The 16,403-nt window shown below is 32.5% G+C and overlaps 1 protein-coding gene across 5 annotated transcripts in view; it reads left to right on the top strand.

The window, feature by feature from the left end:
* Window positions 1–15,966, top strand: part of LOC108747144 — an 18,990-nt gene extending 3,024 nt beyond the window's left edge. The window contains exons 1-5 of one of the 5 annotated variants that reach the window (XM_018484418.1): window positions 6,382–6,485; window positions 6,692–6,883; window positions 13,738–13,997; window positions 14,118–14,237; window positions 14,434–15,966. In XM_018484418.1, coding sequence (XP_018339920.1) covers window positions 6,839–6,883; window positions 13,738–13,997; window positions 14,118–14,237; window positions 14,434–15,022 — 1,014 coding nt within the window. In that variant the 5' untranslated portion in view covers window positions 6,382–6,485; window positions 6,692–6,838 and the 3' untranslated portion in view covers window positions 15,023–15,966. The other 4 variants (XM_018484419.1, XM_018484420.1, XM_018484417.1 and 1 more) reach the window with 4 other exon arrangements.
* Window positions 15,967–16,403: the final 437 nt, after the last annotated feature.

The following is a 16,403-nucleotide window of genomic DNA, read 5'->3' as shown; positions in this document are numbered from 1 at the left end:
CTCTCTCTCTCTCTCTCTCTCTCTCTCTCTCTCTCTCTCTCTCTTATGCGTGTGCAATTCCCGCGCCCGCACGTCGCGATAACGTCTACTTTTAGCTGTTTTTGCAAACTACACGCTTTCTCGACCGAGAAGGATCCGTTTGATATTTATTAGCTGAAAAAGCATATCGTTACAACGGAACTGTATTTATGGGTGCGGAGTATACACGCATGAACACACACAGGGGCTGTATATATGTGTTGTGTATTTTATTTTAAAAAATCTTTAAATTCCACTTAAAAAGTATACACATACTCGTATAATAAGAAAATTTGAAAAAGTGATGTCGCGTAGTAGATAATAAAATTTATATCAAAGTTAGTAATTTGCCAGGAACTCTCGCTGGCATGTTGAAACTTGAAAATGAAGTTATTATTAACTGTTAGAATTATTGAATAATTATTAACTAATGATATCATATTTTTATAGATAAAAATGATAAGGCGTTACTCTTATGTGAATATAACTTTTCAATATACTTGATTAATGGATTTATTAAATAGTTCTCTGTTTCATAATATATTACAAAATAGAAAAGTATGAATCAAAAACATGATTCTGCTATTCCCAAGCTTATATGCATATTATTTCTATGAAGAAGAGATATGACACATCACCATTTGTCAATGTGTGTTGAGCTAGTGACGCGAGATTAGAGACAAGACAATTTTTTACGCAAATGACAAATTCTTCCGGTGACTGAAAGGATCCGAATGTCACATTGGCGGCGTTCGTTTCATCAGATGATTATGAGTAATGCGAACGATTACGGAATGTTGATTGCCTGACCCGAAGATGACGCAAATGTACGAGATGATATAAAGTTGCAACGTTTCTTCCGGCTACTGTTGTCGAGATCCTGGGAACGCTGTATCAAGGATGCATATTGTGAAAATCTAACGTAATATTAAAAGCGGCAAGTCGGAATTTTTCTTTGGTTTCGCAAATGCAAATTGATTCAAAAAATCTGTGTGAAACTCGTAATTTAATCATTAACATTGGAAAAAGCATGTGCGTGCGCGCACACGCACAAAATTTCCTCCATTGATTGACGTCTTCTGGGGCGTAGATTCCCACCCGGGTGCTCTCTGAGTGTCATATCATCCTATTTTTAACGTTCGATAAACAACAAGAAAATGGAGTAATAGGTGACTCTCAAGTGGGAATCTGAATCTAGCACTGAATGTTAATCTCTTTTGAGAATTATAATTGAGAGTTAGAATTGAAGTGTAATTAGGATTTATATATTCATGAAAAGGATAGTCTCATTCGTGATTTATAAATAAATCTTTAAAAAACTACGTAAAAATTATTTTAATATTATCTTTTATATTAATTTTTAAATAGTTGAAATTATTACAAAATATATGCATTTTTTATTTTAAAATTAAAAATTTTTTGCTGAATTGCCTTATATTGTATTATTCTCTCTCTCTCTACTTTACAAAAAAGGTTTTTTTAATTACTTTAGACTAGAACTAGACAAGATATTTCTTGTAAATTTTTGAATGCTGAAAAATTAAATTTTATTAGCACGCGTTTTTTTGAAATAATAAAAGTTTAATATATAAAAAAAAAACTTTTTGTGTTATTTAACATTTTTTGTTAAAAGGGTTAATTTGAAAGGGTTATTTTGAAATTTTGAAAGTCATGAATGTATTATTCATATCGCCGATCCAACACTTTTCTCCTTTTTGGAAATCGGCGCCAATACTTGCGTACTGCCTCTGGAGCATTATCACTAAAATCGTATAGAATAACAATAATATTCCGCTTTAAAATAATAATATTCCGAATGTTACGTTTTTTGCGATTTTATGCAAAACGAAGCAACAACGAACATATCTTAAAGGTGACTTTTCTAAAATCTTTTTTTTTTATTTATCGATTCTCTACACGCTCCCGAAATTTAATCAATTAAATATATGTATACACATATATATTGAGTATATATCTTATATAAAAAATATTTCACATAAAATTTGTATAACTGTGTGTGTAATAGTCGTAAATTAGAAATTGTATATGACTTCATCATCATAAGCAGAAAATTTATTACTTTGGAAAAATCTTGTATTCATGAATTCTTTATAATATGACTAAAAAGTATTCAGATATTAAAATAAAAAGAACATGCATTTTATAGAAAATGAACAATACATTTACGATTTTTAATTAAAGATAATTCAAGATAATATTCTTGAAGCTTCCACGGGTGCTTTCTATATAAAAGTTATGCGTTTGCAAAAGCAATGCTTGACATTTCAAGAATGGATCTGGACACGGAGAAAACCCGCGAAACGCATAACTTTTAAATTCAAGATAATGTTAATTTCTTTATAAAAAAATGTAAAATATCGTTAAAAATTATATTTTTGGAAAAAAATTATCGTTTATAACATTTAAAAATCAATAAAGAACATCTAGGTTCGAAATAATTCTTTACTGTAAATTAATATTATTCTCAGTCAAATCAGATTTAAGATAATCAAACATTTATTGTCTACATTTTAAGAGATATGCTGGTATTACTTGGTAATATCGATTATGCATCAAGGATGACGGTTTTCCATATATACACCTTGATTATCTCATCAGACCTCAGTCTTTTGCATTGCTCGAAGATAGTTATGACTCTCACAATGTAATTTCCTAGCGTTTATAGCTTCCTCAATATGTTGCTCTCGAAGATCGCGTGCTTTTTATAACTGGTGATTATATATGGATATAAACAATTATTAATTATGCGAAACAAAGAGGATTCTAAAGTCATATTTATCTTATTTTCAAATATATATATTTTTCTAACTACCTTTTTATGTGTATAAATTTAAAAATCTTTCTCCAATTAAAGTATAAGCGATAATGTAGTCCAAACCGGTCAACTTTATGTTAAAAATGAAAAAAAGTTGAAAAATTATCGTTTTGTTATCGGCTTCTAATGTCGATTCGCAACAATATTTGCTTTATGCAAGTTTTTTATATTTTGTACGTATAAAATAACCTTGGTTTGAACTAAGGATTACATGAATAAACAATATTGTGTTCTTAGAATTAGGCTTAGATAATACCTAATTTAAAAAATAATAAATAAAGTGCCAATTTGAGCCGACACTGGTTATTATTGTGTATTTTAATACCATTTATTCAAAGTGAATTATTAAACGTAAACGTATACGTTTCGACCTATGGTCAAGGTTCTCTTCAGTATAAAAAAATATATTAACAAAATTACATAATGATAGCGCATACGAGTATAAACTAATAACATAAAAAGCGAGAAAAACGTGATGGTGATATCCGAGTTAATCTTGGTCATTAAATTACTAAGTTAACTAAAAAGAAAAATATTTTTTGTTTTAAAACGGACCGACCCAAAAGGGTTTGAACTTTAATAAATCTATTGAATTTATTTATGCCTCTATAAGCCACGTAAAAATGGTACATTTTTTAAGAGCATACTAATTTTTGTGAAAATATTAGGAATAAATGATATACAGAAAAATTTTTTATTATTGATATCTTCTTTGGTTGTCAATTGTTTATCAATAACAAAATCATCAGCACGATTAAAGAGATTAAATTTTTTGTAAAGTCTTTTTTTTTTGATAGTTGAAAATATCAAACTTAGAGGATAACCATTATTCGGAAGAATTTTTATAACTAAGTCAAAATTTTTTTTATGAAAACTTGGATGAGAAAGTATTAAAATTCTATCGATCAAACCCCCCCCAATAATCGTACCAATTTTTTGACAGAGAGGATGCAATGAGAAATAATTAAGAAAATGACCTGAAAATAGGTTTACGATACGAATAAAAGATAAGAGTCTCCTCTTTTTTTATCAAGCAAATGTCCAAGAAATTTAATGAATCTCCATAAATTTTCATTGTAAATTGTAGTCTTGGGTAGTAAGAATTTAATAAGAATCTCATCAATATATGAGCATTGTCAACAACTAAAGCAATATCATCAATATATCTTACATAAAACAGTAGTGTCACAGAAAGTTTATTTAACGAAACTAACTCTAAGTCCTGCATGACTAAATCAGCAAGTATAGGAGATAGTGGAGAGCCCATGGATAAACCAAAGATTTGTCTGTAAAATTTGTCATTGAACATAAAAAAAATGGAATTCACAACTAATTTTAGTGCTTTAAAAAATTCCATTTTTGAGATGTCTCAAGTATTTTTTTCTATAAGGTACTATCTATTGGATATTCCATCAGGAACTAGATCTATTAGTACGTTAGTAAAGAGTGATATTACGTCCAAAGATAAAAGAGAGACTTCAGCGAAAATTGTCAAATTTAAGATTTTTTTTAGTCAAAAAATAGCTATTAATTGTAGAGCTGTTTGCTGGAGGTAAACTCTTATTAATAATCTTATGTAGGAAAGGTGCTAAATTATGGAATGGACTTTCAATCGCTGAAACTGAAACTCTCTCAATGGACATCCAATTTTGTGGATTTTAGGTAAACCATAAGTGATAAAATTAGTGTGGTACAATTTAAATTGTTATAATTATAGTCCGTAAGGTATCCGTAATACTTCCAACCCTTCAATAATTATTTTGATTGAGTAATAATTTTATTTACTGAATTAGGTCTTAAATTTTTATAGGTATTAGAGTCTGCGAATAACAATTCCATTTTATGTGTATATTCATGTTTATCTAGTGCCACAATTACATTGCCTTTGTCCACTCATGTGAAAATAATGTTAGGATTGTCGTTTAAAAAAGTTTTTATTAATACAAGGAGAGACAGAATGTTATTTTCAATATTGGTACGTTTAGAAATATGCTTTATGTTTTTTTAATAACGGAAATATTTTATTTCTCATTTCAATAATTTTAGGGATTTTAAGTCTCATAAAATTATATTCAATGTGTTTAACAAAGTCAATAGTAGTATTCATTATATTATAATTAGGAAGGCAAAAATTTTCATCTAATTGCAATAATGACTGTATTTCTTTAGATATTGAAGTACTGCTGAGATTTTTGAACCAATTATCATTTGTCTCGGTAATTTTATATGTAATATCTTTATAATCAGAAGCAATTAAATTTCAATCAATTCATCAATATCATTCAAATTAGGATTATAGAAAACAAATTTTTTACGAGTATATAAATTAGCAGTGTTATTCGCAGGTTCTGTACATTTATTAGTCACGAAGTAATATTTAATATCGTTTATATTCCTCCACTCATAATATTCTTTATTATCTAATAACTATCTAAACTTTCTTTCTAATCTGTAAGGTTCAGTATTATGTGGTTTTTTTAAATAAATAGATTGTGATCGTAAAAAATTATTAAAAATATTGAAAGGAAGAATATTTGTAATATTTAAATTTAAATAACATAATTCATGTTGAAGAAATCTACGAAAATTAAAGGTGTCTGAAAGTTCCAACCTCATAAGAAAGTATGTTTTTTAATACTAATATTCGCTTTGAGTTTGTATCTCTGACTACAAAATTTTAAATTAAAAAAACTGTTATTATATAAATGTGTAGGACAAACACCACAGGATTTACAATTACATAAAAAAATAATTCTTAAATTGACTATGACAAGTTCCGTATTCAATTTTGTCCAGGATTTTAATAAATTAACTATATATACACCAAACGTGAACTTAATATTATTGGACTTATTATTATTAAAAAAACGTATCTAAAAAATCTGTATCTATTTAAAAAAAACATGTTTCAGGCAGCGCAAATTAAAAACAATAAAATCAATAGATTATACAATATATCTAATATAAAAAATTTGTACATATACGTACGACCCCTTTACGTCATCTGAGGATGTATTCCAAATATTCCTCGAGTATCATGTTATTTCTGTTCTAACAATAAAGATGATGAAGGAGTGATACGTCTGAATGAAACCGGAAGCACAATGAAAAGTACAGGCAATAGGAATAAGGAATAAGAAATTTCAATCAAAAATTCATTCTAATATATTGTACATGGTCTCTAATAGGTCAATTTGTTATTTCCTGTTCTTCATTGTGTTTCCGGCTTGACACTTCCGGGGTGAGAATCTAAACTCACGATGCATGTCTGAACTCAAAACGAGAGAATCCGTCGCAAGATCACGAGTGGCACGTGCAACGATTACGCGTGCTACAAATTAATAATTTCAAGCTCGTTCACGCGTCATGTGAATGTAGAGTACTCGTGATGGTGGGCGAGCGCGGTCTTAGATGGGAAAAACCGTCATACGGCTCTTACATGGAGGGGGATGGTCGCGAAGAAAGGAGCGTAGATCCGTCGTGTACAGCGGATCTGGAAATGCAGGGACACATCGCCGGTTCTCAGTCACAGTATCGCGTCCTCTCAGTCCGCCTCGACGACATCGACGCTGTTGATGACTGCGTTCCTCTTCCGTTTCTTTTCTTCTGTAGTTCCATCCGGTCCGCGAAAGTGGGTGATTTTCTCCTTTCTCTTTCTTTCTCTCTTCTTCTCGACGATCGTGAATTTTTATAAATGTCGCGATCTTGCACGCTTTTCTTTTCTCATGGAGAATCTACATCAATACATCTTATTATCTACATTATTATAAGAAGATAAAAAAATATATGTGGATTCTAGATTTCGATTATTTTGATCGAGAAAATTTTTTCGTGCAGTTATCGCAATGGAGACTGAATGTATGTAAATAGGTGAGTTTTGCTTGAGAGACGTAAAGGAACGTTTTAACGCGGCGATCGCTGCAAAAAAAGAACAACGAAGAGGAAACTCGAAGAACGCATATTGCAACCTCATGAAGCACCACCATGACCATCATTTTGCGAGCATGTCTTTGTCTCAATCTTTTGACGGTAGGATTTATGAGTATGTAATACATATGCATAATCACGACTAATGTAAAGATAAATTATTAATACAACACAGCACATTTAGCGGAGAAAAGCTTAAGAAAGATTAATCTGATATCACAAAATAATTTTTATATGCACTGTTTTTTTTTTTCTTATTCGCGCATACCTACATATATGTCTGGATTAAGTTAGTAAATAAATTATAAGTAAAATTAATCAAGGTAAATTTTACATTGATATAGATACGGATGAAAATATTTTCAATTCAACAAGTGATTATTGATCTTTTTATGGGTTTGCAAGTATTAGATTAGCAAATTGACATTGACATTGGCATTCTACGTTGATGTCACTTCAAGATCCTCGAATTAGTAAAATACCAATCGCGAATTGATGATTACTGTTTCTTAAGTTTTCTAATAATAACTAGTAAATGATCGGCAAAACAATTACGTTACATAATCTTACTATTTTCATACTTACAATGATGAACTTCATAAAGCAGTATTGACATTGGTAACGAAACCGGATGTTTGCGCAAAAAGATTACAGATACTTAATATAATAAAAATAAACTCAATTTTAATTTAATAAGGATGCAAATCGAAAGAATTTACACATGATTGTTAAAAGTATAGATACTAGCTGGTAGAGCTACATTAAGATCTGAAAAAAATAATAAAGTTAAAACTGCATTATAATTAATGTCTAAAATTAATATTTTACAATATATAAGGTCTTATTTTCTTATAGCTTTTTAATTAATATCCACTAGCAACGAAGATTATAAGGAAAACCCATTCTTATTCCTTGACTTGTGACTTATCTGACAAATTTTGAAGAATTTAGGAAGATGATTTATGTACATACGTATAAGACGAATAGTCTTAGGATAATTTAGGTACAAAGTTAGACTCACATTTTGCATACAATAATTACAGCTTTAATTAAATGATAGCTTTAATTAAATTGTTACGAACTGAAGGTGTTTAAGTCTATTAAAGAAGAGTATATTTTACATATATTCAACGGTGGCGGCTTGAGATAATTTACGTAACTGCATTTGCGTGCCGGCAAAGCAGCTGATTGTTCCGTACACTCGTCGAATACAATTTATCACGCATATATTCACATCATCGTTCGATCGAAACTGACACCGGCATGATTTGTGGAAGGTGCTCATGAAAGTTGATGCCGAGGATGCATTCGTGAGAGGCACCGACTCCTATTCTATTCTGAAGAGTTCGATGCACGAACGCGCGGTACCGTGAAGATGGCGTGAATGGAAGTATAACAGAGGAGGACGCCTCTCTCTCCATACTATCGAGTAGTATAGCACGTGCGTGACTATCAATACAGCCAAATTCACTCAAAAAGATACAATCAAAAGGATCAGTACTTTTGATACTATACGTGGTTGTTAGGTTTTAAGTATTATTCATTCAATATAAGAATTTTTTTAAAAGAGAGAGAGAGAGAGAGAGAGAGAGAGAGAGAGAGAGAGAGAGAAATAATAATGTTTAAATGTGTGATTGATGCAAAACAATGGATTGTTACTATCTGTTTGGAAAAACAATTGAATTTTCTGAGAACAAAACGTAAAGACTATATATTTTTTTAAGTTAAGGAAAGTGAAGAAATAAGTCAAGAAATAAGAGAATGGATTTTCCTTATAATTTTTGTTGCTAATAGATATTAATTAAAAGGCTGTGAGAAAATAAAATCTTAAATATTAGCCTTACACATTAATTGCAATATAATTAGCACGATAAAAAAATTGTTTCCCAAGTATAATGATTTCTTAATGCAATAATTATAAAACAAATTTATTCGTATAGCGTTTATTCTCATTATTGTGAATTGTTCTTATGTACAGCGTATATTTTACGATACTATTTGATTAATTGGAATTAATTAATATTATTATTTAACGTTAGTATTTAAATAAACTAAACTATTAAAGAATGTTAAAGAACTAAAACTTAAAGTAGATTGTTTCTAGTTTCGCATAATTATTAAAAAATCACGAAATAAATATCTAATATGCCTTTGCGTTTGAATAGAGTTAGAAGCGCGCACCGATCTTTAAGCGTTGAATGTAAATATCGAGAAGAAATAATGTGAAAGTAAAATAGTAACATGAAACAACTTTGACTATCAAAGTGGCAGTTTAGAATACGTATTACTAATTTTGCATGCACGAAGAGTACGATTACTAAATCGAAAGGGAAGCATCTGGTACACAAGGCATTTGCGTTTGAAAAGAATTAGAAATAAAAACTGATCCTCTTGTAGTAAATATCGGGACGAAGCTACGCGAAGGTAATTAATATAACATGCGCTCTGAATATCAATTAGCACGTGTTCGTGTGAAGGTCGCGACGTGTTCATGAAACGCCGACGCTCCTCAAATACCAAGTGAGATCGCAAACGAGATCGCGCATTTATCACGTGTCTTCTTCATGCGACACCATCTGCAATTATGATCCATAATAAGTACCACGATTGTATGCGACGTGGTTGGATCACCGCAAGATGCCACCGACGATGATGCTAGCCTTCGCGTGCGGTATGTTACAATCTTCAAGCATTACTTTAGTTTAGAGATGCAGATAATTCTTGTAGACAATAATACGTGTGTCAAGAAATAATACATATTTGAAATTTTTAATAATATTAAATAAACGAAAAATGTTATTTAAAAAACAGTTGAGTAATTCTATTCGCAAACATGAAAGAAATTTATTCACACACAGAAAGCACATTTATTCTTCGAGAATGATAATACTGCGTAACAGATTAATAGATAAGAGATAAAAAGTACAGGATTCAAACTACAGCATTTTGTTATTTAATTAGCTTCTCCATTCATTTTATTCTTGTCACAAGTCTGATTTAAATACATCATATATTTTTTTACGCATATTTGTATTATTCATGCTGAGACTAGCATCGTATGCATAAGTTTCGGAAATTTAATGATTAAGCGATACGAATGTGTGCCAACTTAATTGTTTAACAATAAGATGAATCTCATAGAGCGATTGATCAAGAATCTTGTTAATTTCTTCTCTCTACCAACTAATTACGTCTGTAATTAGCATAACAATATCCTTTTCCTGTAAACACCGAATTCTTTGTCAGCTACCAATGTCGCCAATTTCCCGGGCGCGCAATTTCATTACAATCCTCGATTATATCACGTGATCGGGCACGTGAGAACCGCGCGAAACGTGGGTGTTTAATGAGAGAGGAGATCGCAAGAGAGGATGCATGGAGAACGGCGCGGCGCGGCGCGGCGGAAGCGAGCGAAAGGAGCCGCGGCGGCTCCTGTGCAAAGGTGAAATCACCGTGACCGACGGGAGTCGACCGACGGACAATGGACGATGCAATGATAATTTAGTGAGTTAATCGCGTGGCTTGGACGACCTCGTACAAAACCGCCGGCCAAAACGATGGCTTTCCTTGGCGAGAGGATGGAAAATTGATGCGAGGCGTAGTTATAAACGCGTTAAGACTCCGAAGCTCCTGAGAATTATGCGTTACGACGAGAATGAGAAATTTCTGTTAAATCCTTAATACATAACACAATTTATTCCCTGTCTTGGTTACTTATGGTCCCAACTTGAATTCGCAATTGTTATCTGCAGAATAACTCTTTTACTGCTGTAAGGTTTGAGCGAGGGTACTCCATTGCTCTTGTCTTAAAATATTTAATTACTTTCTCATGAAATATTTAATTACTTTCACTGAGTTTCCAGTTAAAAAAAAAAAGAAAAATCAGTTAATCTTCAATTAATTAACGTTTATAGAAACAATTGATTTTAACCTATGCTTAAAATTATTGTCTTTGATAATGAATATATAATAACACGTTATTACATTACATACATACACACAGGAATAACACATACGTATTTTACGTCATTTTCTTATAAAATTCTGCATTTGCAAAACTAAGCAATCTATCAGTGTCTTTCATGTTGATCGAAGATGACTGATAATAAGTGCCTATCTTTCGCTTTGACGTTAAAGAAGAAAAGTGTTCGCTCGAGAGGAAATTAATACTTATTTGCGAGTATTATAATTTTGATAGAGATAGAATGAGGAAAAATGTCCAGCGTTTCTCTTAAGAACAAAGTGGATTGTGAATGTGTCAAAAAAGAAAAGAAAAAAAAAACAGAAAAACTATCCTACATTAAAGTTATAGATACGAAATATTATATCATAGAGTTTACTTTTCATAATGACTTTTCTCGTAATCTATACAACTGCAGGCTAACTACATATACAGAATACAGACATATGACGAGTATTTTCATCCACTGTTTAATATCTTGAATTCCATAGAGTAAAGTACATAAAAAAGCATTGGCATGTATAGCGATGTAATCGTAGATTGATAAAATTAGTATAATATATTGTTTAAAGAGTTCACGTCTATAAATACATGGCGTTATACCATCAGCTTTATGTAGATAAAAAATGCTTAGATTTTAACGAACATCTTTTATATGCAGAAACAAAGTCGCGTGAGATTATGAGGCAGATTTATGTATCAAGGATATCAACTTAACATTGAGTCCAACTTCTACAATATGGCCATTTTTCAAGTCAAAGTGCCCCGCAGCGATAACACATAGTGTTACCATAGAACCAGTTTCAAGGATACTAGAGCAATCCTGCAGAGTGCGAATTCTTGCTGGTAAAGAGATGTAGCAACATGATGGATATTAAGCGCATGTACGATACGTGGTAAGATCCAAGGTTAGTTGTACCTTGATCTTACGTCGTGCTACATAAAACAAAACTTAATTCACTAAGTAATTCGTACAGCTGAGTATATCACTTAAGGTTTAAGAAAACTTAATTTCCGTACCTTAATACGTAGCGCATCTAAAAATATTCTCATATCCGTTCTCATTTTTATTTTAATACTTTGTACATGCTGAGAAATCGGATTGGATGTTTTACATTTTTAGATCTTTCTAAAGAAAGATTTATCTGTTAATTTAACGAAGACATCTCGTTTCTTTTTATTCACACTTTTCGTCCTACAAATGTTACTCTCTCTATTTCTATAAATATTATTATTATATTTTATAAAATATTTTTCGCCGTGTAAAACCAATGTATCAGCCTTACGCTCAGTTGGTCCAGCATCTCTTAATATGGACCGACGAGACGAGAGGCGGACCTCGTGATCTTGGTCAATCCCACGCAAAATCCGCGATAGAAGGGATAAATATATCTCTTACGTGACCGCTGTGCTTGCGCGCAATGATGCCCTGCTATATAATATCACAATGGAAGTCATCGCATTCCTTGCGTAGTCGGAATTATTATAGAACTATATTTTGGCTAAACAGCGACCACACTAATACACTTCCAGATTGAGGACATTGCCTCGTAAATAAGAATTCGTTATGTTTCGACTTTATTTTTTACTGACTTTCCATGTATTTCAAAAGCACGAGTAATCATGAATCATAGATCAGCCTACAAATCTCAAGTTTTTTATAACAATGACGAAAAAGAGCAGAACGTAATTTCATTCGCATGGAAATCTCGCATGAATTCGATTACATACAAATAAGATTATTACAAATACAATATAGTGATCTTACATAACACACGCGCACTATTTTAATTATTGTTTAAAAAGTTACGGGTAGTACGAAAGTAGAATTGTTCAACACTGTTAACATATTTATTACAATAATCGATAGATTTTTTCTTCCGATCAAAAGACACAATTTATTGCTATACACGCAAGTCTGTATAAAATTAGATGCAAGGAGATTCCTTTTTACCACATATATAATTGTCCTTGAGCTCAATAAAAATAATAAAGAAGAATAAGATAAAATATAGTTTTTAAAGCATATCATACCTATGCGTGCAATATTCAATAGTATTTTCCCACAAAAGCCACAACCTCAATTCATGTAACTGGAATTCCAGACATTGTAGTCGGCTTTTAATGGTTGCAAAACCGTCTTTCCGTTGGGTTGGTGATATGTGCTAATAACGAGGAGTACAAAATACTATCAAATGCGCTATAAAAAGAGGAAATAAAATACGTCGTCTCAGGCTTGAATTATTCAAAGTGATGCTCAAAGCGGAACGTTTGTCGTGTTTGAGTCGTAACACTTTAAATGGAGTGATTACGACCGTTGAAACGGAATATACGGTGCCGCGCCTACAAGTAGTCGTATACATCTCAAAGAATTGCCAAGAAACATTCCACGTAGCTAATCACGTTCTTTGTCATAACGCGTTCTTGTTATCAATCGACAACGAATTAAAAGTATACGTGCTCGTAGATCGTCAATGTCTTTTTGATCGTAACTGGACTTTCGATGACAGCTGATCAACACATCATATAACTAGTAGACTTTCATACTTTGCAATGAAGGGAGATCGAAGAGATATTACTATATTAAATTAATAATTATATTTCTTGTAATAGTAATATATATTAGATATATTCAATTCCTTTTTAATATTTTCAAGAAAAATTCTTTTTTATCGTATTTTATTAAAAAAATTGTTTATTTAAAATGATTTTTGTATGTAATATATTTTAAAATTAAAAATACATAAAAACAAGAAGCAAATTCATCCTCTATGTACTTTTAATTTCTAATCGATTCTTCATCTACCTTTTATTTATAACAGAGTTGTGATGTTAATCGATAATTTAACGTTTAAGATACATTGAACTGGTACTTTAGAATTCAAGTAAGATATCTTTTTTTTTTGCACAATATTTTTATATTAAGCAGTAAGTAATTTATTAACGCGGTTTTCGCGACGCGGAAAAACGATTTAAAATAAGCTTACAATTACAGGCGTCGGCGCTGTGTTTAACAGCGGACGAAATTGAGGCCCAGAGAAGCGGCTGGAACTTAAATCCCAATACGCAGTATCACATTCAGACTGATGAGGGTCCGGAGAGATTTTTTCGCTTTCAAACATCGAACGGTCAGTATAGGAAAGAGAAGAGATTGGCTGATGGTACAGTGATCGGCACTGAAGGTTGGCTAGACCCTCTTGGATATTTACGACTGAAGGATTACATCGCGGACCACGAGGGATTTCGAATTTTAAAGTAATCTGACTAATATAGGAATAAAATTAATATTCAAAACACGTCTAAAAATTAAAATCACTAGAAGTCAAGAGTAATTAAGTACTTAGTGACGAATTCACATTGCTGGAATCCTTTTAGGTCAAAAATGGTTTACGTCGGTAAGGATCGACCTATTCAGGACGCGTTGGCGGAAGCAAAGAAGACTCCAGCGCAAACTGGAATCTTGGCCAGGCCCAAAAGGCCACCGAATCCTTTCAGGTAAAGAATTAATATCGGAAAATCAGAGAGAGAGAGAGAGAGAGAGAGAGAGAGAGAGAGAGAGAGAGAAAGAGTCAATTTATATAATGTTATAATATATAACTCGTTAGAGAGGAAGATTAAAATGTACTCATTGCAAATCAATTTCTTAAAAATCTACTAAAAATCTGTAAGAATTTTTAATTATTTATTACAGACGACCAGATTCTAATGCTATCGTGCCGCTGTCTGGCAACGACATCACTTCCGGTTATTACGCTCCGACGACTATCAGACCCCGACCGATTTCGAGAAACAATTATTATTCTAGTCGATCAGGCTACCCTTCTGAACTTCAGAGCCTGGACGTTTATCATCGACCACATGCTACGTATTATCGCGAATCCGCAGCTCGACCACCAACTCAGATTCTCGAAGCTCCATACGATACTGCTATCGGAAGTTCCTCCCTCAAGCCAAGCTATCAATCGCCAAGCGTTTCTCGAGATGATTTCCCGTCATATGACGGCACTCATACCACAGCGAATGGTTTCCAGTATTATTTAAGAAGGCAATATCATGAGGAGGAAAGGGAGCCTGAAGGCAACAGAGTCGGCTCTTTCGGTTACATCGATCCATTTGGTATTAGACGGGTGATTTATTATAAAACGGATCCGTTCTCTGGTGGATTTCTCCATAAAAAGAACAATCGATACGTCGGTTTCAATGCGACGCCATACGATCCACTTCCGCCTGATCTGTCCAGGACGCGGCTCTCGAGAGCCCTCCCGACGAGCGCTTCGTAACAGTTCCGTCATTATTCATTGCTTTGTAGCATCACGTTGTAGCATCACGTTTTATCGCGAAGAGTTCATCATCCAATACCGCATCGACGCTGGATTTCGCTACGCTGGACGGCCTTGGTTCGATTCCGATGATCTCGACAGCGAGACCATTTGTCGAATCGAACTGCCGTCTGTTATCGATGTTCTCTTAAGCAATCTTATTGATCGTGAATTTTCTAGTCAGGATGGAACCAACAGATACTGTTAAAAGGAGAAAGAACAATGATGAATAGAGACGGTCTCGTAAATATTAAGATCGTCTATATTCGAAGATAGATAAAAATTCTCCGGCAGGGATTCTCGATCACCAACGTTGCTTATGTGTAATATATAGATATAACGTTTCTCAAAGTGCCACAACTAATATTCTTTTGATGTACGACTTCGTTGTGTCAGTATCGCCAACGATTCCCAATATTATTCGAGATGATGTAACATTATACGAGGGTCGATCGAACCAGGAGACTATCGAAATACAATAGATAAAAAAAGTTCCAACGGAGAATTAGAGATAAGGATTGTGCGAAATTAACACAATGACTTTCGTCATCGAGAAGGCGGTGGCTTCCTGATTCGTCGTCCTGCCTTTGTTCTGCTATTATCGCGAGTAGATGATCGGATACCACAAAGAGACAACGTTAGATGCCATGCTGGACTATAACTCAATTTTCAGGGAAGCGCGATGGGACTTTCTTGAAAAAAAAAAATTGTAGAACGCGTCGGACAATGTTCGCGAACCTTTCCAATTGCGTCACTCCGATCTCTACGAAACGTGCGAAGATTCGCGACCGCCATTGTCCTCATGCGCGTAAGCTTCTTTCGATTAGTAGTCTATTTTTTGCAGGGATACTTTAACAAATATTTATTTTCATTTGAGATGTAATCAAAATATATATCTATACAATTCTCTCTTAATAGCAAAATTAAAAAAAAAATTTAAATTAATCAAACTATCTGTTTAAATTATCGAAAGTTTTTACAATTTTCTGTAGCTTTTAGGGTAAGATTGCCAAGAAGTACACACTTTTCCTTTATATGCTATATAACTTATACAAGAAACTGTGTTTAAGCAGTAAAATGCTACTTATATGCTCCTTATAGGTTGAATTAAAAATTTGTCAAATATCGATTTGATATAAACTCATTTTCATAGGAGATTAATTTTATTGAAAAGATAAAAATATAAGTAAAAAAATATTTTTTTATAGTGCGTTCCTTTGGGCAAATGTATTCTCAAGAATACGACACTATTAAAAAAATGTCGCTTATTGTATAATGTTGATTAAGGTACAAAAAAGTATTAATTTTCGTTTGAATATAAATCTTTATAAATTATTCTTGA

The sequence above is a fragment of the Trachymyrmex septentrionalis genome, unplaced genomic scaffold (genome assembly GCF_001594115.1).
Source record: "Trachymyrmex septentrionalis isolate Tsep2-gDNA-1 unplaced genomic scaffold, Tsep1.0 scaffold195, whole genome shotgun sequence".
Classification (NCBI taxonomy): domain Eukaryota; kingdom Metazoa; phylum Arthropoda; class Insecta; order Hymenoptera; family Formicidae; genus Trachymyrmex; species Trachymyrmex septentrionalis.
The sequence above is the reverse complement of the archived record's forward strand: the minus strand, read 5'-3'. Positions and strand labels throughout refer to the sequence as shown.